Source organism: Lepus europaeus, chromosome 21, assembly GCF_033115175.1.
Source record: "Lepus europaeus isolate LE1 chromosome 21, mLepTim1.pri, whole genome shotgun sequence".
Lineage (NCBI taxonomy): Eukaryota > Metazoa > Chordata > Mammalia > Lagomorpha > Leporidae > Lepus > Lepus europaeus.
Window position 1 is genome coordinate 2,056,215 of NC_084847.1, and position 26,589 is coordinate 2,082,803.

The 26,589-nt window shown below is 64.5% G+C and overlaps 3 protein-coding genes across 8 annotated transcripts; 2 read left to right on the top strand and 1 right to left on the bottom strand.

The window, feature by feature from the left end:
- The first annotated feature begins 6,645 nt into the window (after positions 1-6,645).
- Positions 6,646-10,165, top strand: KREMEN2 (kringle containing transmembrane protein 2). Of its 4 annotated transcripts, none has more exons than XM_062180339.1 (9): positions 6,646-6,739; positions 6,952-7,126; positions 7,571-7,662; positions 7,738-7,862; positions 8,009-8,162; positions 8,481-8,819; positions 8,891-9,016; positions 9,100-9,178; positions 9,376-10,165. In XM_062180339.1, the coding sequence occupies exons 1-9, from the start codon at positions 6,646-6,648 to the stop codon at positions 9,584-9,586; spliced, it is 1,395 nt and encodes a 464-aa protein (XP_062036323.1). In that variant the 3' UTR covers positions 9,587-10,165. The 4 variants fall into 4 exon arrangements, with proteins under 4 accessions (XP_062036323.1, XP_062036325.1, XP_062036324.1 ...); XM_062180341.1 differs by having other exon boundaries at positions 8,126-8,162; XM_062180340.1 differs by lacking the exon at positions 9,100-9,178.
- A 939-nt stretch (positions 10,166-11,104) lies between these two features.
- Positions 11,105-14,599, top strand: PAQR4 (progestin and adipoQ receptor family member 4). Its single transcript, XM_062179911.1, has 3 exons — positions 11,105-11,512; positions 12,513-12,734; positions 12,847-14,599. Exons 1-3 carry the CDS (start codon positions 11,347-11,349, stop codon positions 13,278-13,280), a joined length of 822 nt encoding a protein of 273 aa, XP_062035895.1. The 5' UTR covers positions 11,105-11,346; the 3' UTR covers positions 13,281-14,599.
- PKMYT1 (protein kinase, membrane associated tyrosine/threonine 1) lies at positions 14,153-26,589 on the bottom strand. Of its 3 annotated transcripts, none has more exons than XM_062179910.1 (8): positions 26,464-26,589; positions 17,499-17,865; positions 16,246-16,739; positions 15,588-15,694; positions 15,321-15,493; positions 15,082-15,239; positions 14,371-14,448; positions 14,153-14,291 (listed from the first exon to the last, which is right to left on the bottom strand). In XM_062179910.1, exons 2-8 carry the CDS (start codon positions 17,847-17,849, stop codon positions 14,162-14,164), a joined length of 1,491 nt encoding a protein of 496 aa, XP_062035894.1. In that variant the 5' UTR covers positions 17,850-17,865; positions 26,464-26,589; the 3' UTR covers positions 14,153-14,161. The 3 variants fall into 3 exon arrangements, with proteins under 3 accessions (XP_062035894.1, XP_062035893.1, XP_062035892.1); XM_062179909.1 differs by having other exon boundaries at positions 26,454-26,589; XM_062179908.1 differs by lacking the exon at positions 26,464-26,589 and adding an exon at positions 24,652-25,005.

A 26,589-nucleotide genomic window follows, 5' to 3' on the forward strand; every position in this document is an offset into this window, starting at 1 on the left:
TCAGACAGCGACCCACTGTCCACAGGGGCCGGGCCAGGCTGCTCAGGGAGCTCCTGGTCACCAAGGGCAGCACCTGCTCCTCAGCGCGCCCTCTGGTGGACACCCTCGGGATGGCGGCGGCTCCTTCCCAGCCTCCCTGCGGCCAGAGCTGTGGTTGGAGTCCTGGGGGCCGGACCTCAGCCTTTCCTGCTCGCTCACGTCCAGGGGCGCCGTCTGCGACCCCAGCCTGGGCGCCCAGGACCTTTAGGGCGGGGCTCCTGGCCTCCCCTCTGAGAGCCCTGCAGCAGTGGGACCCTGGAGGGGCCTTGAGGCCCTGCCCGCCCTCAGCCACGCGCCCACAGCGCCACCTCCTGGTTCTCTGTGGAGAGCAGCGCTGCGGGATTGAGCTCACCTGCACACAACTCTGCCTTCACACAGCTCTGTTCATTACTGCTTCTAACCCAAAACACCTGCTCACACCCGAAACTCGCCCTGCACCCATCACAGCCCCCCCCCGCCTGCTCCCCCTCCCGTCACCCCCACCGTCAGCCCTGAGTCCCCGAGCTCGGCTGCCGCAGCCCCACCAGCTCGCGCCCCCGGCCCATCTCCCCAACCTGCAGGTCCCATCCCCCTGGCACCCAGGAGCCCCCTCTCGTTTCCCTAGAAGGCAGGATAACCTCATTCAGTGACCAGAGGCCAGAGGTGCCCAGGGTCCCCAGACCAGCCAAGGGCCTCGCAGCCCACACCTCAGGCCCCCAGCCACTGTCACCAGTGCCTTCCTCCTGCCGTCCCCATTCTGAGGTCCCAGGGAAGGGCCTGTCCCAGGCCCGGCTCCTCCACCTGACCTCACAACACCTGCCCGGACTCAGAAGGTTCTGTGCGGCCCTCAGGGCGCCTCCCGCCCCCCCCCCCCCCCGCCCTCCGGCCAGCCCGAAGCTCTGGCCTCCCGGTCACCACCACCGCACAAAGCCCAGCACTCACCTCAGGCTTGTGGTGAACCAGGGCCTGGCCCAGCTCATCCAGTTGTAGGTGAGCAATGATGGGTTCTGGCTGAGCCCGCTCCAGGCCGGAGGCCGCGGGGGCCCGGCTGAGCCCGCTCCAGGCAGGAGGCCACGGGGCCCGGCTGAGCCCGCTCCAGGCCAGAGCTGCAGGGCCCGGCTGAGCCCGCTCCAGGCCGGAGGCCGCGGGGCCCGGCTGAGCCCGCTCCAGGCCGGAGGCCGCGGGGCCCGGCTGAGCCCGCTCCAGGCCGGAGGCCGCAGGGCCCGGCTGAGCCCGCTCCAGACCAGAGCTGCGGGGCCCGGCTGAGCTGCGGGGCCCGGCTGAGCCCGCTCCAGGCCAGAGCTGCAGCGCCCAGCTGAGCCCGCTCCAGGCCGGAGGCCGCGGGGCCCGGCTGCACCCAGCTCTCGGGCGGGGTGGACAGGGTCATTGAGCGCAGCTGTGGGGCTGCCCTTGCCGCACCTGCTCCCGACGGCACCAGGTGCCGCTCCCTCCGGAGGCCCTCAGAGCTGCAGGTCAGAGCCCTCCGCTCCCAGTGTGCAGACCCAGCCTCGGCATGGGAGGGGCCTCCGTTCACAGACGTGCACACGGCAGGGGAGGGGTCTTGCCCCCCCATGTCCTGCCTGCCACGCCAGCTCGGCCACACTCACCCCTGTACTCCCTGCCCCTCCAGGGCCGGCAGCTGACCCTCAGGAGCCAGGCAGCCTCAGGCTGTGGGGAGGGCGAGGGCATGGGAGCTGCCCCCGGCCTGCCAGTACCTTGCTGGGCTCTGCACCCCTGGCTGGGGGTCCCAGGGAAGCTGCCGAGGCCCAGGCAGGGAGGCTCTGGCTTGGGGTCCAGCCCCAGGGCTCCTCCCATGCTCCTGGGCAGGGCCTGGCCATGCTCCATGAGGCCTCTGACCATCTGCTTGGTGCCTGGCCCTCTGTGGCCTCACCAGCACCGCTCCAGGGCAGAGGGCAGGTGCTGCCCGCCACTTCCCGCAGCCCCTGGCCTGGCTTTGGGGCACCCCACTCCCCAGGGGAGTGCAGGGCAGGGCCGGTGGTGACAGCTCCTGAGACCAGGGAGGGCTTCCAGAAAAGACACAAAGCTGCAGGCCAGGGACGGCACTGTGGCGTAGCCGGTAAAACCACGGTTTGTGGGGCCTGCATCCAATAGGGGCGCCAGTTCTAGGCCCAGCTACTCCCCTTCCAATCCGTCTCTGCTGTGGCCTGGGAAAGCAGTAGAAGATGGCGCGAGTGCTTGGGCCCCTGCACTCGTGTGGGAGACCCAGAAGGAGTCCCTGGCTCCTGGCTTCGGATTGGCCAGGTTCCGGCTGTTGAGGCCATTAAGGGAGTAAATCAGCGAATGGAAGACCTCTTCTCTTTCTGTCTCTTCCTGTAACTCTACCTCTCAAATAAATAAATTAATTAAAGGGGTCGGCACTGTGGTGCAGTAGGTTAATCCTCCACCTGTGGTACTGGCATCCCATGTGGGCGCTGGTTCTGGTCCCTGCAGCTCCTCTTCCAGTCCAGCTCTCTGCTGTGGCCTAGGAGAGCAGTAGAAGATGGCCCAAGTCCTTGGATCCCTGCACCACGTGGGAGACCCAGAGGAAGCTCCTGGCTCCTGGCTTTGGATCGGTGCAGCTCCAGCCATTATGGCCATTTGGGGAATAAACCAGCCGATGGAAGACCTCTCTCTGTCTCTCCCTCTCACTGTCTGTAACTCTACCTCTCAAATAAATAAATAAATAAATCTTTAAAAAATAAAATAATTTTAAAAAACCTGCAGGCCGCGGTAGGGGCTACACTCTTGCTACTTCCTTCCCACCTGGTGCGTGACTCTGGGGTGGAGACCCCCCCCCGCACCCACACTGCCCTCTTTGCAGGGGTTCACCCTGCAGGGTGCCAGGCAAGCGCCCCTCCCCTGCCTCCGTGGTGGGGACACCACTCCCAGCCAGAGCTCAGGGTCCCTGGGGGCAGCACGAGCCTCAGCCCTTCCAGGGCGGGGACCCCACAGCCCACAGTGAGGCCTCTCCCTGGCGGGGAGCAGACGCCAAAGCCAGAAGGGTGACAAGGCCGGGGTTCCCACGGCGATGGGGACCCGTCAGTGTCGGCAGCTCCAGGGCCACTGCCCTACAGCTGGGAGAGGCACGAAGAGCGGCCGGCACAGGGCTGGGAGGCCGGGCCGGTGCAGCAGGCGACGTGGAGCCAGGTGCGGTGGGCTCCTCGCCATCTCCCCTGGCTCCCTGAGGCCGCCGTCCCTGCAGCACCAAGGCCTGGCCGGCTCCAGTGCCCGGGGACCCCGGCGTCCTCTCTCACGACCGAAGCTCAAAAGCTCAGGACAGCGTGGGGACCAAGAGCTTGGTGCGCCCGGCCCGGCCAGGGACAGCAGGCTGTGGACAGAATCGGCTCTCAGGCAGAGCCCACTGCCCCCCACTCCGAGGCTGCCCCTCGGCTCTCTGGCCGCCAACCCTGGTGTCTGCATCGCCGAAGGCCGGCCACCGAGGGAACCCGCAGCCCTCTTGTGGGGAAACAGGCCCGGTGAGGTGAAGTGGGGGCAGACACAAAGTGGGCGTGCCCCAGCCTGAGCCCCTGAAGGGACAATGCTTGGGTGTCGGGGGTGGGGAGTCCCCTGCAGAGTGACTGTGGAGTGGGGGACCACACGACGGTGACAGCGTTTGGAGTGTGGCTTCCCCCAGCAAAGGCGAGAGCGAGCTTGCAAAGGAAGAGCCCTGGACCCTGGGCCGAGAGGCACCGCGGCGCCCTGGCTTGTGGCACTTCCGCAGGCCACCCCCAGAGCCCAGAGCTGGGGAGGTGTGTCTGCTGGGGCGTTGCCAGCTGCGGCGACAGGGGACCTCGTGGCAGACCCTGGCGACACTTCCAGCTGGTGCCACAGCCCCCACCCTCCAGGCCCTGGGCAGCCCCTGGACTCCCTGGGGAATGGAGCAGAGCGAACCCAAGGCTGCTCAGGGGCTGGCGTCCACGCTTTCCGAGCTTCGACACCCAGGGAGCATGGGCGGGGGGGGTGGTGGTCCTGAGAACCTGCATTCCCAACAAGCCCCCCGGGGGGGCCTGAGAACCTGCATTCCGGCGGTGCCATGCCTGGCGTTGCCCTGTGCTCACTGCCGTAGCCTAGCCGACGCGAGGAGGCTGTGTGGAGGAACCAGGATCAGGCAGGTCGGGCAGTGGGGGGCAGGCGAGGGGAGCCCGGCTCAGGAGGGGGAACCCTGCTGCCGAGGGGCCAGGGTGGGGTGGGACGGTCAGGGCCCTCTGCAGGGGGTCCTTCTCTGAACCCCCCAGGAAAGCCCCTGCTTCTGCCCCAGGAGAACCCCCCAACCCCCCCAATCCAGGACAGGGGCACAGGAAGCTGGGAAGCGAGGAGCCTGGGTCATCTCCCAGGCCTGGCCAGGGCCTCCGGCGGGGGTCAGGGTGGCAGCACACAGAGGCTTCTTTTCACCTGCCATGGTGGGTAGGGGGGAGGACAACCGAGAAGCTCCTGCATAGAGCCCAGGCATCCTGAGGCCACACCGGGGTCCAGCTCTGACCCAGTTCTCAGGGCAGGGGACCCCTTCCTGGGGGTCTGCTCTCACCCAAGCCCCCACCTCCTCACCAGCTCAGCGCACGAAGCAGGGAAGGGCAGCCTGACCCCAGCTCTGGGGCTCCCTGTTTGCCCATCCACGGCCAAGTCCTGGGTGCCCCACACGTGCACCTGCTCCCCTGCAGGGACAGCCAAGGCTCCGGGACCTCCACTGGAGCGAGGCGCTCAGGCCCTGCTACCCCGCGGCTGAGCCCTGGTCCCCTCTGGCCTCGGTCTCCTCCCCTGTTAAACGGGCAGCTGTCAGTTCAGGGCGGGGGGAGCTGGCGCCTGCACAGATGGCCCAGCGGAGGGAGGGACGCCCCGCATGGGATGGGTGGGGGTGCATCTACTCTTGGCTCTGACCAAGCAGAATTTGAGTCCCTGGTTACCTGGACGCCTCACATAGGGCTGGGTCCCCATGGCAGACGCAGGATGGGGGGCTAAGGGCCCCCCACCCCGCAGACAGGCAGCTGCTCGCAGGGCACTGAGTGGCAATGCTGTGAAGCAGGACGGCCTAGGCAGTCTTGGTTCTGGAAGGTTCCACGTGCCACCTGAGACTCCCCCCCACCCCCATCTCAGTGCCCCTGCCTCCCATCGGCTGCTTTTGCAGGAGACCCGTCCAGGGCGGGGACTCGGTGGGCGTCTCAGCGCCCTAGATCCGAGGGTTCTCTTGGCCCAACTTAGCGCCCCGGGTCCTGGCTGTACCTGTCCCCTGCCTCTGCCAGCTGTGACCGCCAGAGTGACGCTTCGCGATACGGCCGCGGTTGGAGCCTGCCCCTGGGACCGGCGCTTGCAGACCTGGGAGAGGGAAATCCAGGTGGACAGGTGGCCGGCCGCTGGCCACTCCCTCCTCAAGGGGCCCTCAGGCGGCGGGCGGACCCCAACCCCGCGCTGCTCCGTGAGACGGGCGCCAGCAGAGCTCCCCGAAGGGGCGGCGGGGCGCTGGCCTAGGGTCTCGGCGAGCCCCACCCGCGCCCGCATCTCCTCCCCGGCCTCCGACAGCCGGGCGGGGGCCTGGCGACGGGCAGGCAGGTTGGACCGGGGGCGAGGGATCTGGGCGGGTCGAGGCCACGGGGGCCCAGACATTCCCGCACCTCCTCCCCGGGCCCCCGCCTCCGCCCTCCCACGCACCTGCGCTGGCCTCCCCCCAAACCCCGCGGGCAGCGGGCGGGCGGCGCAGGAGATCAGAGGACTCGGAGGAGTCGGGCCCGGGGGAGGGGGTGGGGAATTTCCCCCCACGCCTGCCCGGGCCTGCTCCCCTCCCCCTCCCTCGCCAGGTGGGGGGCACCGCCGGGGAAATTCCACCGCACGGCGGAGGCTCCGGAGAGCCTGGGCCGGGGGTCCCGGGAGAGGGGGCGGGGATGCAGCTGCCTTGTCCCCAGACACCAGCTGCCCCTGCCTGTCCCGGATCGCGCGCCCACCACTCCCGCCCGTGCCGGGACGCCGAGCGGCGCTTTCTTCCTCAGGCTGCTGGCGCCGGGAGCCGGGGCGGGGGTCGCGGGGGTCCGAGGAAGGCGCGCGCGTGCACCTGGTGCGCGTGCTCGCGACCCAGGATGCAGGGCTGACCCGGGGCGTCGTCCCCCCGTCGGCCTGTGCCGTCGCCTCCCACGCCCGCCCCCTGGAACCCGCACCCACGGACCCGGGGGAGGGAGGAGGCGGGGAGGCGCGCGCTGGGACGCCGGGGGTCCCGGGGGGCGGGCCAGGGAGGCGTCTGGACCTGCTGCCTGAGCTCGGGTCCCAGGCGGGGCTTCCCGCCCTCGCTCGGGGGTAGGGAGGGATCCTGGGGGAGGGGCCGCGGAGGGGCAGGGACCAGAGCGTTGGAGACCCGGGCGAGGGAGCCGTGGGGAGCAGGACGCCGCGGGAGAGGACGCGCGTGGGAGCCGAGGCACGGCCCGGAGCAGAGGGGTAGAGGCAGAGAGATCCCCCCTCGGTGGGAACCGGGGCGCAGCGACCTCCAGGTGGCAGAGACCCTGGGAGCCAAAGACCCCCCGCCCCAGACGAGGAGGCCATTCGGAGTGCGGTGAGGACCGGTCGGAGGACAACGCCCCCCAGGTCGCCCAGGAGACCCCAGAGCGACCCCGGGCGGCATCTGAGACCTCTCCTTGACTGGGGGCTATGGGGACGCGGGCCCTACAGGGCCTCTGCCTCCTCCTCTTCCTCTCGCTGCCGCCGCCGCGTTGGGCCTCAGCGGGAAGCCTGCACAGTCCAGGTGAGTCTGGGCAGTGCGGCCACTCCCGGGTCCCCTCCCCCGGGGGGCTGGGGCGGGCGCAGCGCAGGTGGCTGGAGCTGCCGAGCAGCCCGGGGGCCCCCGTCGGGACAGGCGCGGGGGGCGCGGGCCGGGGACCCCGGAGAGCTGCCGTCGGGCGGCGAGGATGCCCGGCGAGCGTCCAGCCCTCCGCAGGCGCCGCCCTTGCCGCGCAGGCCTGTCGGAATGCTTCCAGGTGAACGGCGCCGACTACCGCGGCCGCCAGAACCGCACCGGCCCGCACGGGGCCGGCCGCCCGTGCCTCCCCTGGGACCAGACGCAGCAGCACAGCTACAGCAGCGCCAGCGACCCCCAGGGCCGCTGGGGGCTGGGCGCGCACAACTTCTGCCGGTGAGGGGCGGGAGCGCCGCGTGGGCGGGGCCTGTCTCGTCCGGGGCTGGGGCAGGGGGCGCAGAACCTTTTTGGCAGGGTGGGCCTCGAGTGCCCACTTGCACAAAGCCTTGGTTGAAGCCTTCGGGGCCGGGTCAGGCCCGGGCAGGGGGCCCGGTGGGGGGGGCGTCTGCTGTCGGTGTTGGGGGCATTGGGTCCAGGACTCCGCGATTGGAGCAGCGGCTGAGGCCACCTCGGACGGCCCAAGTCCTCACGCACCAGGTCCAGTCCCGCCGACAGCTGAAGGCCCGAAGGCAGCCCTCCAGGCCCTTTCAACGACGCCCCGCGGACCCCGAGCAGAAAACCGGGCTCCGCCAGCACTGAGCCGAGCGCCTCTCGCTCCGCCGGACCTGGGCGGGGACAGACCTGGGCCGCGGGAGCCTGACCACTGCCTCCCGTGGGCAGGAACCCAGACGGGGACGTGCAGCCCTGGTGCTACGTGGCCGAGACGGAGGAGGGCATCTACTGGCGCTACTGCGACATCCCCACGTGTCACAGTGAGTGGACAGAGTGGCCGTGCGGGGGCCGAGGGCCGCCTTCCCGGCAGGGGCCTGACGCTGCCTCCCCCCCAGTGCCCGGATACCTGGGCTGCTTCGTGGACTCGGGGGCACCTCCTGCCCTGAGCGGCTCCAGCGGCACCTCCACCAAGCTCACGGTCCAAGTGTGCCTTCGCTTCTGCCGCATGAAGGGCTACCAGGTACCCTTGGGGACTCCCCGGAGGCCCCTGAGCCTGCCCTCAGGAGCCGGCTGGACTCCTGACACCGGGCCCCCCCACTGCACCCCTGCCCCACTGCACCCCTGCCCCAGCCCCTGCCCCGGGGGTCACCCATCCTGTGCTCCCAGCTGGCGGGCGTGGAAGCCGGCTACGCCTGCTTCTGCGGCTCTGAGAGCGACCTGGCCCGGGGACGCCCTGCGCCCGCCACCGACTGCGACCAGATTTGCTTCGGCCACCCGGGCCAGCTGTGCGGCGGCGACGGGAGGCTGGGCATCTACGACGGTGAGGGGGCGGGGCCCTTGGAGGGGCGCGCGGGGCGGGATTTAGTGGCCGAGGTGGGGACGGAGGAGGGGGCCAAAGACCTGGAGGCGGGGCCTACGGGAGGGTTGGGCGGGGCCGGACCTGGGAGGGGACGGTCTGAGGGCGGGGTCTTAGGGGCCTGAGCTGAGCAAGGGGGCGGGGCCTCGCGTGGGGCGGGGCCTTAGGGGACCGTGGCGGCCTGGGAGGCGGGGCCCAGCCGGGGAAAGGGCGCGGCTCGGACACTGCCGGGCGACGGAAGAGCCAGGCGTGTCCCGGCCTAACCGTCCGGTCCTCCCGCAGTGTCCGTGGGCTCCTGCCAGGGGAACTGGACGGCGCCGCAGGGCGTCATCTACTCGCCGGACTTCCCGGACGAGTACGGGCCGGACCGGAACTGCAGCTGGGTGCTGGGCCCCCCGGGCGCCGCGCTGGAGCTCACCTTCCGCCTCTTCGAGCTGGCCGACTCGCGCGACCGGCTGGAGCTGCGTGACGCCGCCTCGGGCCGCCTGCTCCGCGCCTTCGACGGCGCCCGCCCGCCGCAGCCCGGGCCGCTGCGCCTGCGCCTGCGCCCCGCCGCGCTGCTGCTCACTTTCCGCAGCGACGCGCGGGGCCACGCGCAGGGCTTCGCGCTCACCTACCGCGGTGAGCCCCGCCCCGGCCCGCCCCGGCCTGGCGCCCGCAGCCGCGGCTCGGCCTCACACCCTCCTCCGCAGGGCTGCCCGACGCCGCCGAGGACGGGGAGCCCCCCGGGGGCTCGGCCCAGACCGCAGCAGGGTCCCCCGACGGCGCCAACGCGAGCTGCAGCCCCAGGCCCGGGGCTCCGCAGGCCGCGACCGGGGGTGAGGCGGGCGCGCCAGGCGGGGTGGGGAGTCAGGGAGCGGCCCCCCGGCACCCTGTCCTCACCGCGCCCGTGTGCCCGCAGCCCGGGTCCTCTCGACGGTGACGGCCGTGTCCGTGCTGCTGCTGCTGCTCCTGGCGCTGCTGCGTCTGCTGCGCCGACGGTGCGGGCGACGGGGCAGGGTTTGAGGGCAGGGGCCCGGGCTGCCCGAGGGCAGGGGCTCTGGTGGGGAGCAAGGCGGGGTTCCTGAGAGGGCGAGGCCTTGGGTCGGCGCGGAGAATCGTGTGTGGACCACGGGCAGAGGAGGACGCTGGCGGTGGGACTCGGTTGGGGTCCAGCTGACGTCTGCTCCCCCTCTAGGACCTGCCTGCTGGCTCCGGGAAAGGAGCCCCTGGCGTTGGGGGCTGCCCAGGGCCCCAGGAGAAGCTGGGCTGTGTGGTACCGCCGGCCCCGAGGGGTGGCCCTGCCCTGCCCCTCAGGGGACCCCCAGCCTGAGGGCCCTGTCACCGGCTACCGGCCCCTGAGTGCCTCCAGCCAGAGCTCCCTGCGCTCACTCGTCTCCGCTCTCTGACCCGGATGCCCAGGGTCCAGTGGACCGTCCACCAGCGAGACGGACATCTGAGACGCTGCCCCGAACCCTACCTCGGCCTTCTGCCCCTCGAAGGGCAGCTTGGCTTCTGGTCATCTGGAGACCAGAAATTGGACAGGGGGCGTCCATGCTCCTGTCAGGGACTTGGTCCGCCCCTAGTGCCCTGATGGTGGAGGCCAGAGGGCAAGGGGAGCCCGGCCCCTGCAGGGGCCTCGATGTGGAGGGGGTGCCCGGCGTCACAGGCCTCTCTGGACTCCTCTGGGTGGTTCTGCTCTCCTGCCCTGGAAAGGGACCAGAGCTCAAGCAAGGGGGCCCCGGCTCACCACCGGGGTGCCCGTCCACATCCCACGGTGGAGGGCCTGGGGTCAGCTTCCTCTCCAGCTCGCCTCTGTCGCACACCCTAGGAGGCAGCGTATGGTGGCCCAAGTACTCAGGTTCCTGCTACCCTCGTGGGAGATTCCGATGGAGTTCCTGGCTCAGAGCCCACTGTTTGCAGGCATCTGGGGAGTAAATCAGAGGGTGGAAGATCCCTGTCACTCTGCCTTTCAAATAGGCAAATAAATAAACCTTAAAAAAAAAAAATCCTCGCTCCAACATTTGCATAGAGGGCCTCTTTGGGCACAGGCCTCGGCAAGCTCTCGCGTGGTGGGTGGAGCTATGGTAATCTGCGCGGGATCCAGGGTGCCCGTGTCCATGCAAATGAAGGGCGTTCCGTGCCAAGAGCTCAGGGGAGCCGCCCGAGATGCAGAGGGAGAAGGCGAAAGAACGCGGAAGGCCGAGTGGGCGGGTCCGGAGTCGACCTCTGTCCCCCGCCTCCGTTTGCTGTCCCGGGCGGGGCCCGGGGTGCGCCCTGGGGTCCATATAGGAGGCGGATCGGGACGGGTATAACCTGCGAGCAGCCTGGTCCCAGGAGCAGGGCCTCGCCCGACGGTTCCGCGCACCTCAGCCTCGCGTGTCTTGCTGCGCTCCGGAGAAGTCGCGCAGGTGGGGAGACCCCCCCAACCGTGGTGATGAGCCGGCTGGAAGCCGGACCCAGTCCAACGGGTCGGAGTCAGCAGCACCTTGGACAGAGGCCGGGCCATGGGGAGGGGCTGGGCAATGGGGCTGCGCCCTCCAGAGTGGGTGCCCGGAGCGTCAATGGGAAGCCCGGGTGAGTACTGAGCGGGGAGCGAGGGGCCAGGGTCGTTCCAGCGGGCTCTGTGAGACCCACAAAGTCGGGTCCCAAACCCACGGCTGCCTCGTGCAAATGAGGCTGGAAGTCGTACATTATGCTGGGACTGCCCAGGCGGCCTCGAGGCGGGGCCTTCCCGCCGGCCGCACCCATTGGCCTTTGCAGCGCCTGCGTCAGGAGCCCAGCGCGCGAAACCGAGCAGGATGGCGGGGGCGAGCAGCCGGGGCGGAGCCTGGCGTCCCCTCCAGCGTCCGGCCGCGCCCGTCCTCCGAGCTTTGGCGAGACGACCAGCCGCCTCCGCCGGCGCGAGCCATCGCTGCGGCGCGCCAGCCCGGTGGAGCCGACCGCACTGCGCCCGGACACCCAGCGCGTCCCCAGCCTCCGCCCCGGAGCGGGGGCGTCAGGCTCGCGCTTGCGCACGGCTGGAGGGGCGCGGGCCCGGACCCCCAGCGAGAGCGTTCGCGGATCCGGCGAAGGGCAGCGGGCGGGGATGCGTCCCCAGGCGCCGCGACCCCGCTGAGGAGGAGGAGGTCGGGGACAGAAGCGCGGACCGCCGGTGCTGCGCTGGGCCATGGCGTTCCTCGCCGGGCCTCGCCTGCTGGACTGGGCCAGCTCGCCGCCACACCTGCAGTTCAATAAGTTCGTGCTGACCGGCTACCGGCCGGCCAGCAGCGGCTCGGGCTGCCTGCGGAGCCTCTTCTATCTGCACAACGAGCTGGGCAACATCTACACGCACGGTGAGCTGCGCCCCCAACACGCATCCCGCACCGGGGACTGTTCTGCCAGCGCCGCGCCGGGGGCCGAAGGCAAGGGAGCACCCCGGCGCTAAGCTTCGGCCTGCCCCGGCCCTGGCAGGGCTAGGAGCCGCGGTGACAAAGCTGCCATTGTCCCGGGCCGCCCTGCAGCTTCCGCCTTCTCAGCGGGGCTCCAGGGCAGAAGGGCCCCCGAGCCCGCTTAATCCCCCCTCTCCCTCCGTGCGGGGGTTGCGAGGCCTGATGTCCCGCCCCTTCCTGACCCCAGCGTCCTGGGCACCCTTCCTCGCCAGCACCCGTCCCGGAGGTGGGTGCTGATTGCGTGGAGGAGGGGTTCAGCACGCAGCAGAACCCCCCACCCCACCCACGGCCTGGTCCCAGCAGCTCTGCCTTGGGGCACCGCCTGGTGGCGGCACCTTCCTCCCCCAGCGGGCGCGCGGCCCCTCCTCCGCGGCCCGCCGAGCTCTGCTGACACAGCCCTGCCCGCCCTTGAGCTGCCCCAGCTGCGCGAGGGGCCCTGAGCCGGTCGGGCCCAGGCTTGGTGGTGCCCGGTGCTGGCTTGGAGAGGGGCTGGTTCCATTCGGCCCCCTCTCCCCGCCCCTGGGTGTGCCGGCCACTGCCGGGCCTCACTCCTTTCTGGTACAAGGCCCAAAGCCTCCCTTTCTGGGCGCTTCTGGAGAGGCCCCTGGTGTGAGCAGCTCAGTAGCTCTGGGCTGGTAGCGTCGCCACTGTGTCCTCTTACTCTTCTGTGCTCCTGCGGCCACCCTGGAAGCTGGCAGGCCAGGGTGGTGTGGGAGTTAGACCCCCGGCCCCATGCTCACTTACAGGGTTCTCTGGGGCAGGCCCTCCCGGCACCTCCCGCGAGCCCCGATGAGTGACTCACCTCCTGCAAGCCCCAATGAGTGACTCGTCTCCTGCAGCGTGACGCCCTTTCTGTTGTCTGACTTGGTGCTGACACTCATGGACACCTGTGTCCCTCCCCCAGGGCTGGCTCTGCTGGGCTTCCTGGTGCTGGTGCCGATGACCATGCCCTGGGGACAGCTGGGCAAGGACGGCTGGCTGGGGGGCACGCACTGTGTGGCCTGCCTGGCACCCCCTGCGGGCTCTGTGCTCTATCACCTCTTCATGTGCCACCAAGGGGGCAGCCCAGTGTACGCCCGGCTCCTGGCCCTCGACATGTGTGGGGTCTGCCTCGTCAACACCCTTGGTGAGCCGGGGCGCCGGTGGGTGGGAGCCAAGGACGGGGAGGCCCTGGGAAGGGGAGGGGAGGCTGAGCAGCCTCCCAGACTAATGTGCTCTTTCCCACTCTCCCAATACAGGGGCCCTGCCCATCATCCACTGCACCCTGGCCTGCAGGCCCTGGCTGCGCCCGGCTGCCCTGGTGGGCTACACCGTGCTCTCAGGAGTGGCTGGCTGGCGGGCCCTCACTGCCCCCTCCACCACCGCCAGGCTCCGAGCCTTTGGTTGGCAAGCGGGTGCCCGCCTGCTGGTGTTTGGGGCCCGGGGACTGGGGCTGGGCTCAGGAGCCCCGGGCTCCCTGCCCTGCTACCTGCGCATGGACGCACTGGCACTGCTCGGCGGGCTGGTGAACGTCGCCCGTCTGCCGGAGCGCTGGGGACCTGGGCGCTTTGACTACTGGGGCAACTCACACCAGATCATGCACCTGCTCAGTGTGGGCTCCATCCTCCAGCTGCACGCTGGGGTGGTACCCGACCTGCTCTGGGCCGCCCGCCACGCCTGTCCACCGGACTGAGCGGCCTGCCCCCCTCCTGCTGGTCGCCAAGGGACAGACTTCCTGCTGGGAGCAGCCCTCTCCTCTGTGGACTGACCGAGTCCCCTCCCCCTGCCCTAAGCTCCAGCTTCCACTCCCTGCCTTCCTCCCAGTACTGTTCACTGTTAGCTGCAAAGAACCACTTCCCTTTTGGGCCGTTTGCCCTCTGACCTGTGAGGGCTGGACCAGAGGGACTCTGACAGCTGGAGTCCCGCCAGCCTGCAGCCATCACCCCCCCTGACCCTCCCAAGGCCGCCCCTCCAGCCCCACTTCCTGACTCCCACCTGTCTGCCCTGCATGTGGGCCTCCCGGGTAGCCAGCAGCTGCCTGGCCCCACCTCCATTCTGTCCAGGCTACAGCGCGAGGGTCTGGGGCAGCAGGGCCAGCCCCTGCGTCCAGTACAGGTGGGCACTGGCCTTCTGTCCAGTAGGCAGGGTGGTTCAGGGGTTAACGCTGCTGCTCTTTTGAGGCAGGTGCCACCCATGTGGAATGGAGTGGCCAGGGCCAGGCCCCAAGGGGCTAAGGACCTGCCTCTGTCTTGAGTGCCATGCGGACAGCACAGCCTGCCCACTGGGGACACGCCCACCCAAGACATCTATCCCCCCCTGCAGGGCGGCTCCCGTCTGCAGGCTGGAGGCCTGAGGCCCCGGGTTCTGCAGCAGGGTCAGCCTCAGATCCCCTCCCAGGAGCCAGAGACCCTGGGCGTCAACCACAAAGGGACAGGTGGTGCTGTGTGGCCATGCCAGTGAGCTTGGGTACTCCCAAGGTTCAAATACCTTTTATTACACATGGCCAGGCAGAGGCCCCAGAGGGACCCCACTTTCCAGGGAACGAGAGAAAAGGGAACAGGAGGTTAAAAGCAGCTATGTGGGGCCCGAGGCCCAGGTTGGGTCTAGTGAGTCCTCAAACAGGCTGAGGAGGTTCCGAGGCTCAAAGGAGGGGAAGGAACCCCGAGGTGGCTCTGAGTCGATGTCACTGAGGTCCAGGGCATCCCTGGGGGAGAGAAGAGAGAGATGATACTCGGAACCCCCAAGCCAGCCCCGCCCAGGCCCCTGCCCCTGGGCCTGCTCACCTGGGTGGGTATCTGCTCCGGGGAGTGGAGGTACTGCCAGTAGCCCGAGCCAGGGTGGCCTCTGGGGAGAGCGTGGCCCTGCAGGAAGGGGCAAGACAAACAGTGTTGAAGGCTGGGGAGTGCAGGATAGAGCAGCTCTGGAGCAGCTCTGCCCCTAGGGAGGGCCTGGGAGCCCACCGTCCAGAGCGGCAGCAAGCCACAACCAGGAAATAAAACATGGTGCACTCTGCCGGCCTGCAAGTCCTTCCACCCAGCCACGCGCAGAGACCGCTCTGTCCCTGTGCACAACGCACGAGCTCTGAGCCGGCCATGAGCGGACTTTCAGTGAGTGAGGAACTTCGGCTGCTCGCGTCTGCTGTGAAGGGGTGGGGTTGCTGTAGGGCTTTCCAGGTTCCCGCCTCGCGCTGGCTTACCAGGCACCCGGGATGAAGGCAGGCTTCCTGGGGCGGGGACTCGCCGGGCCTTAGGGGGTTCCTCTACCCAGGGGAGGGACAATGCCTTGTCCCTGGGCCCTGGCAGCCTCTGCCAGGGTGGGAGCAGAGTGACGGCACCGAGTGCTAAGCCTGCCGTGTGCAGAGACTGCTCCACACCCCTCCTGCCTTGGTTGTGCAAAGGGGTTGAGCTCTGTGGGAGCTCTCCATTCACCACTCCTCCTAGGGCATGGTCATGGAGTGGTCACTCCACCCAGCCACGCGCCCTGCTCTCACCTACCGTAGACTGTCCTCATCCCAGCTGCTGGAGAGGCTGCCGTCCAGGAGCAGGCTGCAGGGCGGTGAGCCGGGAGGGGTGGCTGGCGGGCCTGGGGGCTGCAGCCAGCTGGCAGGGTGGGCTAGCCCATGCCAGAGCCAGCACAGCAGGGCGAGCAGAGCCTGTGTGGGGAGAGAAGCCTCAGGAGGTGCTGGCCCTGGTCAGGGGGCAGGCATGGCCACCTAGCTGTAGAGGGTGCTTACCTGCCACAGGGCCCACCCACGACTCAGGGCCTCAGCAGCCAGGAACCACAGGACTCTCCAGGGCCGTGGTGGCCTCAGCATGGGCAGGGCCAGCAGGGCCTCAGCAGTGGCCCGCAACTGGGGGTCAGGCTCCAGCATCATGACAAGGACAGAACGGAGTTCGGGGGACAGATCTGCCATGGGGTGGGGTCACGTCAGCGTCCCAGGGCACTGATGGCTCTGAGCCCACCATCCTCTCCACCGCAGCCTGCCCCTGCCCGCACTCACCGGCAGTGAACTCAGGGGGCAGGTAGCCCTGGCGCAGCTGCTGCCAGCCCTCGCCACCATGGGGCAGCTCCATGTTGCACGCCACTTCCAGGATGGTGAGACCCAGACTGGGGGGGGTGAGGGGACAGAAACAAGCAGGGTTGGCCCCGAGACACAGACCCAGTCCCAGGCTGCCTCTGCTGGGTGGGAGCGGGTAGCTGTCTTCCACCATCAGCCAGGGAGGTGGGGAAAGAGCTGGGGAGGGCCCGGCAGGACAGGAGCTCCACTGTGGAGTGTGGACCCACTCAGCACAGCCCACACACTGCTGGGGTAGGTCCACCCTGTGCCCCGCCTACTCTGACAGCACCCTGGCTGCTCCATGACTGCTACCATCGCCCCATGGGACCTGCCAACTGCAAGGTTGGGGCGTGGCCCTGAGCTCACGGTGCACCCCTCCCTCCAGGCAAATGGCAAAGGTGCCTGGTGCGCAGCAGCAGGACGAGGCTGATCTGGGCAGTCGCGCTAGAAGCGGCCTGGTCTGGGAACGGGGGCAGCACCTCCCAGCGGAGGCTGATCCTGACCTTGCCCAGGAGGCGGCATCCCTCCCAGAGAGGCCTTCTCTCTCCTGATCTCCTCCAGGAAGGACCCCCCCCCCAGCCCGCCACAGCCCAGCCCTCACCTGAAAACATCAGCTGCTGTTCCATAGGAGCCCTGCAGCAGCTCGGGGGCCATGTAGCGGGGGTCTCCCTCCTGGGCCTCGCCGGCCCCGACTGCACCCAGCTCCACCAGCAGCCCAAAGTCACCCAGCTTGCAGCGGCCCCGGGGCCCCAGGAAGATGTTGGCAGGCTTGACATCAAGGTGGACCAGGCCTTGGCCGTGCAGGTGTGCCAGGGCGAGCAGGGTGTCCCGCAGGTAGCCCCAGACCTGGGCTTCGGGCAGGCTGGCACCCCAGGCCTCACAGTGCTGCTGCAGACTGGGCCCACACAGCTCCGTCTGCAGGTACAAGATGCCACCCTCCTCCCAGGCCTGCTCCAGCCGCACACAACGTGGGTGCCGCCCCACCTTCTCGTGGCCGCCCACCTCGGCCAGCTTGCGGGCCCGGTCCTTGGGGCCCCGGAACGGCGACATGGAGCGCTTGACTGCATAGAGCCGGCCGTCCTCCTTGGAGCGCACCTGGAAGCAAAGTGGTGGCACAGGTGAGGTGGGGTGGCCCACAAGGGGCGTGGCCATGTGGAGGGACAACAGGCAGGGTCTGCTGAGACGCCACTGCACAGGGACAGCCAGCTGGCAAGTGTCCTCGAAGCCCTGCAGGCCACAACAGTGAAGCTGAGACCCGGCATGCAGGCGGCGGGCCGAGCTCTAGGGCGCATTGCTCAAGAGAAGAGCTGGCTACGGGACACAGCGGGCAGTGTGCTCAGCGGGCGCAGAAGTGCCTTCCTCTGGGGCATGGCTGACCCAGGCGCTTGCGCTGTTTGTACTTCTTAACAAAGTCACTTCACACAGTACTTGGGAAAAGCAAGGGAAAGCTACTCGTTTAAAGGAAATATAAATGATTGGAAAATATCTTTTAAGAAACAAAGTGGTGGCCAGGGGATCCCTGGCGCCTGCCAGCGTGGGTGAGGAGTGCACAGCACTCAGGGCCAGCTCCGGGGGCCAGGCAGACTTGCCAAGGACCCCAGCACACTGGCTCCAGAGGTAGGGAGATGGCAGCGGCCACAGGGCATGCCAGGCCCTGGACAAGGGGCCAGTGTGCACGAGGCAGCTCTTGGAAGGCCTGCCCCAGGGGATGGGAACACATCCAACTCAAACCCCCAGGAGGGGCTGTCGACCCCGCAGGGGCTGCTGGGGAGGGGCAGGCTGCCCAGGACACCGTGGGGCCAGGGAGGGGAGGGTGGCAAAGGGTCCCCCAGGTGGGAGCCACCCCTCACTCACCTTGAAGACCTCCCCGTAGGAGCCATGGCCCAGGCGGCTGAGCCTCTGGAAGTTCTGTTGGAAGAAGGACTCTGGCCGGCTCGGGTCGTACCCAGGGCTCTGCAGGGTCTCTGAGGTCTCGCTCCGAAATGACACCCTCCGGGGCTGGGGCTGGTGCCAGCCCGGGGTCCGAGGAGGGAAGATGCGACTGATGGGGATGCTGCCCTTGGCAGGGGGTCGGGGCGGGAGGCTCCGGCTGAGCCCCCCGGGCCTCTTGAGGGAGAAGCCAGGTTCTGCGTGGCGGAAGTAGGCCGGGACTGGGACAGGGGTGCCACTCAGGGGCGGCGGGGTGCCTTCTGTGGGCACAGGCATGGCCAGCGCAGGAAGCCTGCGGGGGCAGAGACATAGGCTGAGTGTGGAGCAGTGGGTCCACTCAAACTGCACCTGGCCTGTGGCCCCAGAGAGAGCTGCTCCTATAGCTGGCCCTGCCCCCCGCATGTTCTGCTTTCAACACCAAGGCTGAGAGGGCCCTGCACAGCGGCCAGTAAGGGCACGGGCCAGGCGTTCCCATCTCTACCTGAGGGTCTCGCAGTTCAGGAGGGAGCCCAGAACCAGGCAGGCTCGAGTCAGATGCCCACACAGACGGCCCCAGCTCAGCACAGCCAACTGCTGCCTGCCAGCTGCACAGCCTGTCCGGGCCCCAGAGATGGAAATGGTAACACGGCCCTCTGGCACAACAGCCTGGAGTCCCAAATGTTTCTCCTTTCTTCTTCAGTGTGGTGCCAAGGCCCAGCCAGTGAGGGCTTGCTGTCAGAATGGTGTGCAAGCCCCAGGGGTCTCTCCGCACACAGAGGCACAAGCAGTAGAGATGACCCAAGAGCAAGCATCGCAGTCTCCGGACATGGCACTGAGGGCACACAGTGAGTGAACAAACACTTACACAAGGAAATCAACCAAATCTTGCTAAGAACAGAGACTGTGGCACCTGATCCCTCCCCAGCCCCCAGCTCAACTGACAGGTGTGGCCAGTGGGGCTCCCCCAGCTCCCAGTCAAAGGACAGGGCATCTGCCCAGGAGGGTAAGCTCTGGGCACTTCTCAGCCTTCCAGCTCCACGTGGCAGGAAGGCCAGGCCCCGCTCATACAGCCCACACACAGGGCTCTACCTCTGGAGCTCATCTGCTTGGAACATGGAGCCCCAACAACCCAAGTCCCCGCCTGTGCATAGCAGGGAGGTTCCACACTGGGAGAGGCGAGCAGAGAAGGCCAGAGGCCACTTCGTCACCCAGCAGCTGCTCCCGAGGCAGCGGCACCTCTCGGGGAGAGGTTACCACGTCCTGGCTGCCAGCTGCACAGTGGAGGCAGGTCCCAAGAGCTGTGAAGTGTCCTCCTGACCCCAACATGACGTTATGTGAAACAACATGGAGAAATTTAAGCTCAGAGGTGCCGCCGAAGTCAGTGGAGGTTTGTGGGAGGCAAGCAGGAGGCTGGGACCTCCACACGAGAGTCAAGCTAACCCACAGGGCTGGTGTGCAGGGAGAATGGGGGACGGGCCCCTGTAACCAGCCGTCCTGCAGCAGGAACAAGCCCCACACACTGCCCGCAAACACTGCTGTGTTAAGGAGCCCACAATTAACAGGATCAGTCTGTGGAACAATGTAAGCCCAGAGAATCAAGAACCCAGGGCAGGGGCCAGCGTTGTGGCAAAGTGATTAAGCTGCCCCCTGAGATACCAGTTCAAGTCCTGGCTGTTCCACTTCTGATCCAGATCCCTGCTAATGCACCTGGGAAACCAGTGGATGATGATCCAAGTGCTTGGGCCCCTGTATCCATGTGGGAAGTCTGGATGGAGTTCAGGATCCTGGCTTTGGCCTGGCTCAGCCCTGGCTGTTGAAGCCATTTGGGGAGTGAACCAGTAGATGGAAGTCTCTCTCTTCCTCTCTCTCTCTAAGTGTGCTTTTCAAATAAGTAAAAAGTATAAAAGGAGGGGCTAGCATTGTGGCATAGTGGGTTAAAGCCCTGGTCTCCAGGGCTTTATATGTATCACAGTTACAGAGACAGAGAGAGGGAGAGACACATGGAGAGAGAGATCTTCCATCCATCGGCTCACTCCTCAAGTAACTGCAATGGGCAGGGCTGGGTCAGTCCAAAGCCAGGAGCTTCTGCCAGGTCTCTTGAATGGGTGCAGGAGTCCATGGACTTGGCCATTTCCCACTGCGTTCCCAGGTGCATTAGCAGGGAGCTGGACCAGAGGCAGAACAGCTGAGACTTGAACCAGCTCCCACATGGGGTGCTGGCATCACAGAGGGAAGCTTTACTCACTGTGCAACAATGATGGCCCCGTAAGTAAATCTTTTTTTTTTTTTTGGCAGGCATAGTGGACAGTGAGAGAGAGACAGAGAGAAAGGTCTTCCTTTTGCCGTTGGTTCACCCTCCAATGGCCGCCACGCCGTGCTGATCCAAAGCCAGGAGCCAGGTGCTTCTCCTGGTCTCCCATGCGGGTGCAGGGCCCAAGCACTTGGGCCATCCTCCACTGCACTCCCGGGCCACAGCAGAGAGCTGGCCTGGAAGAGGGGGCAACCGGGATAGAATCTGGCGCCCCGACCGGGACTAGAACCCCGTGTGCCAGCGCCACAAGGCAGAGGATTAGCCTATTGAGCCGCAGCGCCAGCCCGTAAATAAATCTTAAGAAATGAGAAGATGGGGCCGGCGCTGTGGCTCACTTGGTTAATCCTCCGCCTGTGGCGCCAGCATCCCATATGGGCGCCAGGTTCTAGTCCTGGTTGCTCCTCTTCCAGGCCAGCTCTCTGCTGTGGCCCGGGAGTGCAGTGGAGGATGGCCCAAGTGCTTGGACCCTGTACCCTCATGGGAAACCAGGAGGAAGCACCTGGCTCCTGGCTCCGGATTGGCGCAGCGCTGGCCATGGTGGCCATTTAGGGGGTGAACCAACCTTTCTTTCTATCTCTCTCTCACTGTCTAACTCTGCCTGTCAAAATAAAAATTAAAAAAAAAAAAGAAAAAGAAAAGAAATGAGAAGAAAGAGGATACAGCAAAGAACTGGCAACTGGCAGAGCTTCAGAGCCGTGTGTTCTCAGAGAAAAGAATCAGAAAGAGCCCTCGTGAAGCCACCATGTCCCAGGGTGACTGCGCATGCCCAGGGCTGCACGCTCAGATGGCCAGCGGAGGCGTGACCGCAGGGGGGAAATGGACTTCACCACGGTAGTCCAACCAGCTGCCAGACAAGCAGGCACACAACAACCACAGCTCCAGGAGGCGGGGACCCAGCATCCAGTCACTAAAACCTATTGTCCAAAATGTCCAGTTTTTCCCAAAAAACTAGGGGCTGGCATTTGTGCTCTACAAGCTGAGATAGCAGTTCCGGTCCCAGCCCCGGCTCCTGGCTCCAGCTTCCCTGGGGGCAGCAGTGATGCGCAAGCACTTTGCCCCTGCCACCCATGTGGGCGCCCTAAACTGAGCTCAGCTCCAGGCCTTGGTCTGGCCCAGCCCTGGCTGGCTTAGGCGTTTGGGAAGTGAAACAGTGGATGGGAGAGAGAGGGAGAGGGAGAGGGAGAGGGAGAGAGAGAGAGAGAGAGAGATTATACATAGAGATATATTTAAATGCATAGCTCTCGCGCGCGGCCACTCAAATAGTATCTTTTTTCTAAGATTTATACATTTATTTATTTGAAAGCAGTGGGGCTGGTGCTGTGGTGTCAGAGGTAAAGCCACTGCCTGCAGCGCCAGCATCCCATGAGTCCCGGCTGCTCCACTCCCTGTCCAGCTCTCTGCTATGGCCTGGGAAAGCAGTGGAGGATGGCCCAAGTCCTTGGGCCCCTGCACCCGTGTGGGAGACCCAGAAGCTCCTGGCTCCTGGCCTCAGATCAGCCCAGCTCTGGCTGTTGCGGCCATCTGGAGAGTGAACCGGCAGATGAGATTGCTCTCTCTGTAACTCTGCCTTTCAAATAAATGAATAAATCTTAAAAAAATAAAAATAAAAAAGAGTAGATCTGAAGTGGAAGAAAACACAATCAGCAAAGGGAAGAAAGGTCATGTGATTATGCTGCACCACTGAGTACAGCAAAACGCTCCCAATGGCACCGAAAGGACAGGAAGAAGGAGCAGGGGAGAATGTCAGGAAATAACTGCTGAACGCTTCCCAGATTTCACCCTGAAAATCTATTCATCAACACACCCAAAAAGTCCAGTAAACTTCAGGTAGGAAGAACACAGAGATCCACGCGGGAACATCATACGGGAAGTGTGCAAAATCGTGAAAGCAGCAACGAAAAATGACTCCTCCCTTACAGGGTGAATCGGCACCCAACAGGATGACTCAGCTCAATGAAGTGCGACCTCGCATCAGCAGCATGGAGGCCAGAAAGGCTAAGGGGTGACAGAGTGCCGGGGCAGAAACTGTCAGCCCAGAACCCTACATTCAGCAGCACTAGCTTTCCAAAGTAAAGGCGAGGGGCTGGCATGGTGGAGCAGCAGCCCACCCCGGAGCACAGGTTCAACTCCCCGCTGCTCTGCTTCCAGCCTGGGAAAGACAAGAAAGACCGCCCAGGTGCTGGGGCCCCTGCACCCACTTGGAAGACCCAGATGGAGTTCCTGGCTCCTGGCTTCAGCTTCGCTGTGTCTTGGCCCCTCCCCATCACTCTGCCTTTCAAATGAATAAATCTTACAGAATGAAATAGAGGCAAAAGAAACACAATGCCACAAAAACGCGAAGAAGTCTGCCAGCAGAGGTGCCTCACAAGAAGTTCTAAAGGAAGCTCTTCAGGCTGAAAGCACATAAACTCAAACAGTAAATAAACCGCACTGAACAACGAAGAACACAGGTGCAGGTGATTCTGTAATGATGAAACAGAATTGATGCATATTTCTTCTTTTAACTGATCTTAGAGGCCAGTGCTGCAGTACAACAGGTTAAGCCACTGCCTGTTACACTGGCCTCCCAGCTGGAGTGCTGGTTCGAGTCCTGGCTTCTCTGCGTCCAGTCTAGCTCCCTGACAATGCACCTGGGAAAGAAGAGGGGCCGAGAGCCTACATGGAAGAACTGGATGGAGTTCCCTGCTCCTGGCATCGGCCTGGCCCAGCCCCAGCTTTGCAACCCTTTGGGAAGTGAGCTAGCAGACAACATATCTTTTTTTTTTTTTTTTTAAGATTTATTTATTTATTGGAAAGGTAGTTACAGAGAGACAGGAAGAGGTAGAGCTAGGAGTTTCATCTGGGTCTCCCACATGGGTGCAGGGGCCCAAGCACCTAGGCCATCTCGTGCTGCTTTCCCGGGCATGTTAGCAGGGAGCTGGATTGGAAGTGAAGCAGCCAGGACACAAACGAGCACTCATATGGGATGCTGGTACTACAGGTAGTGTTTAACACATGACACCACAGTGCCAGCCCCTGGAAGATCTCTTTCTCTCTCTCTTTCAAATAAGTCCTTAAAAAAAGTTATTGTATAAAACTGTATGTATGTAACTATATTGTCAGGCATAAAACATATAGAAATATATTTGCAAATAACAGTACAAAGGAGGTGAGTGTGAGCGAAACCATACTGAACTAGAAAATGACACCAGATGGCACCTGAGACCACAGGGACCAATGAGAAGAAACAGAACAGAACAAACAGTCAGCAGCAGAACAGACGCACGCATGTGGGCCCTGGCCTGCCCTTTTGTTCTCCCAGCTTCCTCTTTGTCGTCGTCTTTTTTTTTTTTTTAAGATTGATTTATTTATTTGAAAGAGCTGCAGAGAGAAGAGACAGAGACTTTCCATCCGCTGGTTCACTCTCCAAACAGCCGCAATGATGCCGACTGGGCCAGGCCAAAGCCAGAAGCCAGGGGTTTCTTCTGAGTCTCCCATGTTGGTCCAGGGATGCAAGCACTCGAGCCACCTTCTGCTGCTCTCCCAGGCACATTAACAGGGGGCTGGACGGGAAGTGGAGCAGCAGGGCCAGCACCTGCAGTGTGGTGGGCTAGGCCTCCGCCTGTGGCACCAGTACCCTAGATGGGCACAGGTTTGTGTCCCAGCTGCTCCTTTTCCGATCTGGCTCTCTGCTATGGCCTAGGAAAGCAATGGAAGATGGCCTGGGTGCTTGGGCCCCTACATCCATGTGTGAGGCCTGGGGGAAGCTCCTAGCTCCTGGCTCCTGGCTTCAGATTGGCCCAGCTCTGGCCATTGTAGCCATTTGGGGAGTGAATCAGCAGATGGAAGACATTTCTCTCTGTCTCTCTCTCTCTCTCTGTAATTTCATCTCAAAATAAATAAAATCTTTAAAAAAAAAAAAAAAAGTGGAGCAGCCTAGACTCAAACTGGCACACATGGAATGCTGGCCATGGCTTAACGCCCTGCGCCACAGTACTGGGCCCTCCCAGCTTCTTTAAGAAACTAAAGACAGCAATTGGTATCGTAATGTAGCAGGCAGGAGCCCTGTCTGCAGGTAAAGCCACCGTCTGCCACGCTGGCATCCCATATGGATGCCTGTTCATGTCCCGGCTGCCTCACTTCTGGTCCAGCTCCCTGATAATGGCCTGGGAAAAGCAACAGAAGATGTTTGGGGCCTCTGCTTCCCACATGGGAAACTGGATGAAGCTCCTGGCTTCAGCCTGGCCTAGCCCTGGCTGTCGCACCCATCTGGGGAGTGAACCAACAGATGGAAGATCATTTTGTCTCTCCCTTTCATTCTACAACTCTTTCAAATAAATAAATATTTTTAAAGATTTTTTTATTTGAAAGGGAGAGAGAGAGAGGAAGAGAGGGAGGGAGAGAGAGGGAGAGGGAGAGAGGGAGAGGGAGAGAGGGGGAGAGAGAGTCTTCCATCCACTGGTTCATTCCCCAGAAGGCTGCAATGGCTGGAGCTGTGCCGATCTGAAGCCAGGGGCCAGGAGCTTCTTCCAGGTCTCCCACGCGGGTGTAGGAGCCCAAGGACTTGGGCCATCTTCTACTGCTTCCCAGGTGCATTAACAGAGAGCTGGATTGGAAATGGGGCAGCCGGGACTCGAACCAGCGCCCATATGGGATGCTGGCAGGCAGTGGCTTTACCCACTACACCACAGCATCAGCCGAAAGAAAAGAGAAGAGATCTAAGACCTAACAGAAAGAACTTTTGTCGTTGTCATCCAGTCTTGCTGTAGATAGCATGGCAACTCTCCCCCGACTGATCTAGAGACCCACCACATGCATACAGGAATCCCAGCTGGCTTCATCACAGGCACTGACGAGCTGACCCTGACATTTACATGGAAATTCAAAGGACTCAGAATTGTCATAACAACTGCAAAACAAGAAAAAAAATGAGAGTGGAGGACTGATTCCTTCCAGTTTCAAAACTGAACCACAAGTCTCCAGTAATCAAAACAGTGCTGTACTCACACAGGACAGATACGCAGCATGGGTCAAGGCAACAGAACCGAGTTCAGAAATGACCCTCACGCTCATGGTCAAGCAGCCTTCAAAAAGGGTGCTGAAATAACTCAACAGCAAAGAACAGGGGCCGGCGCTGTGGCGTAGCAGGTAAAGCCACCACCTGCAGCGCTGGCATCCCATACGGGTGCCGGTTCGAGTCCCTGCTGCTCCACTCCGATCCAGCTCTCTGCTATGGCCTAGGGATAGCAGTGGAAGATGGCCTGAGTGCTTGGGCCCCTACACACATGTGGGAGACCTGGAAGAAGCTCCTGGCTTCAGATCAGCGCAGCTCTGGCCGTTGTGGCCATTTGGGGAATGAACCAGTGGGTGAAGACCTCTCTCTCTCTCTCTCTCTCTCTCTCTCTGTAATTCTGCCTTTCAAAACAATAATTAAAAAAAAAATTAGTAAATAACGGTTTCTTCATCAGTGGTTCCAGGACAACTGGAGATCCCCATGCAAAACTAATGTAGCAGAATCTGACATGACCCATTTTTCCCTGGTTAGAGCAAATGTTCCTATGTTTCTTTTTTCTTTCATCTAACTTGAAAAAAAAATTTTTTTTTTGTTTACTTGAAAGGCAAGGTGACAGAGATAAAGGAGGGGAGAGACAGAGAGAGAGAGACAGGAATTCCATTTCTGGTTCACTCCCCAAATGGCCAGAACGACCCAGGGCTGGACCAAGCTGAAACCAGGAGCTTCCTCTGGGTCTCCCACGCGGGTGCAGGGGCCCAAGGACCTGAGCCGTCCTCCACTGCTTTCCCAGGCCATAGCAGGGAGCTGGATTGGAAGTGCAGCAGCGGGGACTCGAACCGGCGCCCATATGGGATGTTGGCACTGCGGGCCTTGGCTTTAAGCCGCTGCGCCACAGCGCCGGGCCCTGAACAGGGGCTCTGGGCCGCGACACCGCCCTTGCCTTGATTTTCGAAAGAGCCCTGCGATGTTCCTGACAGAAACACGCACGTGCGCGCACACGGGCGACGGCACAGCCCCACGAGCGCTGCTACGTCTGCTCTGCGACCCTGCCGGCTTGGCGCCGGGGGCCCTGGCCACTCACGCCCGCAGCCACGGCCAGGCCCGGGCCCACGCCGCCCCGCGGGAGCAGAGCAGGGGCGCCGTTATAAAGGTAACACTGAAACCCAAGGGTGCGCAGCCGCCTGGCGGGGCGGCCACAATGTATCCAGGGCGCCCCCAGCCCGTTCACGCCCACAGCCTGGGGGGCTCAGGCGCCCCAACGTCACTCAGGCCCCAGCGCGGGGGGCGCTCGCCTCAGGCTCGCCGGGCCGGCCACGTCCGCCGGCCGCGGTCCACGCCAGCCCGCGAGCTCCCCGGGCAGCGCACGGCTGGCCGAGCTCCGTGGGCACCGGGCTGTCACCGGGGCGGGGCTGGGGAGGCGGCCAGGAGGTGGGGGTCATGGGAGGGGCAGGGCTGCGCCCGGCTGCCCAGGCAGGGGTGCGGCCAGCCGCCGAGGAGCAGGCTTGAGGGAAAATGGGTGAGGCCGACCGACAGGTCTCGTCAGGGGCCCGGAGCTGCCCGGAGCCGGAAGAACCCGCAGGGCCGGCCCTGGGCTCACCTGGGCTCACCTGACTTCAGCGAGGTCCCAGATTCCGCGTCGGCGGGGGCCTCGGGAGGCCCTGGGGTTGTCCGGCGTACAGGCGTCCGCGTCGACGGCTCCGGACGCCCGAGCGGAGGACTCTCCGACGGGGAAC

Bases quoted from the DNA above. Each gene is read 5' to 3' on its own strand.
- PAQR4 (XM_062179911.1), top strand. From the start codon at position 11,347: ATGGCGTTCCTCGCCGGGCCTCGCCTGCTGGACTGGGCCAGCTCGCCG. The intron at 11,513-12,512 runs GTGAGCTGCGCC...TCCCTCCCCCAG, and splicing joins GGGCAACATCTACACGCACG to GGCTGGCTCTGCTGGGCTTC. The intron at 12,735-12,846 runs GTGAGCCGGGGC...CTCCCAATACAG, and splicing joins CTGCCTCGTCAACACCCTTG to GGGCCCTGCCCATCATCCAC.
- KREMEN2 (XM_062180339.1), top strand. From the start codon at position 6,646: ATGGGGACGCGGGCCCTACAGGGCCTCTGCCTCCTCCTCTTCCTCTCG. The intron at 6,740-6,951 runs GTGAGTCTGGGC...CTTGCCGCGCAG, and splicing joins GGGAAGCCTGCACAGTCCAG to GCCTGTCGGAATGCTTCCAG. The intron at 7,863-8,008 runs GTACCCTTGGGG...CTGTGCTCCCAG, and splicing joins GCCGCATGAAGGGCTACCAG to CTGGCGGGCGTGGAAGCCGG.
- PKMYT1 (XM_062179908.1), bottom strand. From the start codon at position 24,746: ATGACAATTCTGAGTCCTTTGAATTTCCATGTAAATGTCAGGGTCAGC. The intron at 16,740-17,498 runs GTGAGTGAGGGG...CTTTGCTTCCAG, and splicing joins CCTACGGGGAGGTCTTCAAG to GTGCGCTCCAAGGAGGACGG. The intron at 15,240-15,320 runs GTAAGCACCCTC...CTCCCCACACAG, and splicing joins GTGGGTGGGCCCTGTGGCAG to GCTCTGCTCGCCCTGCTGTG.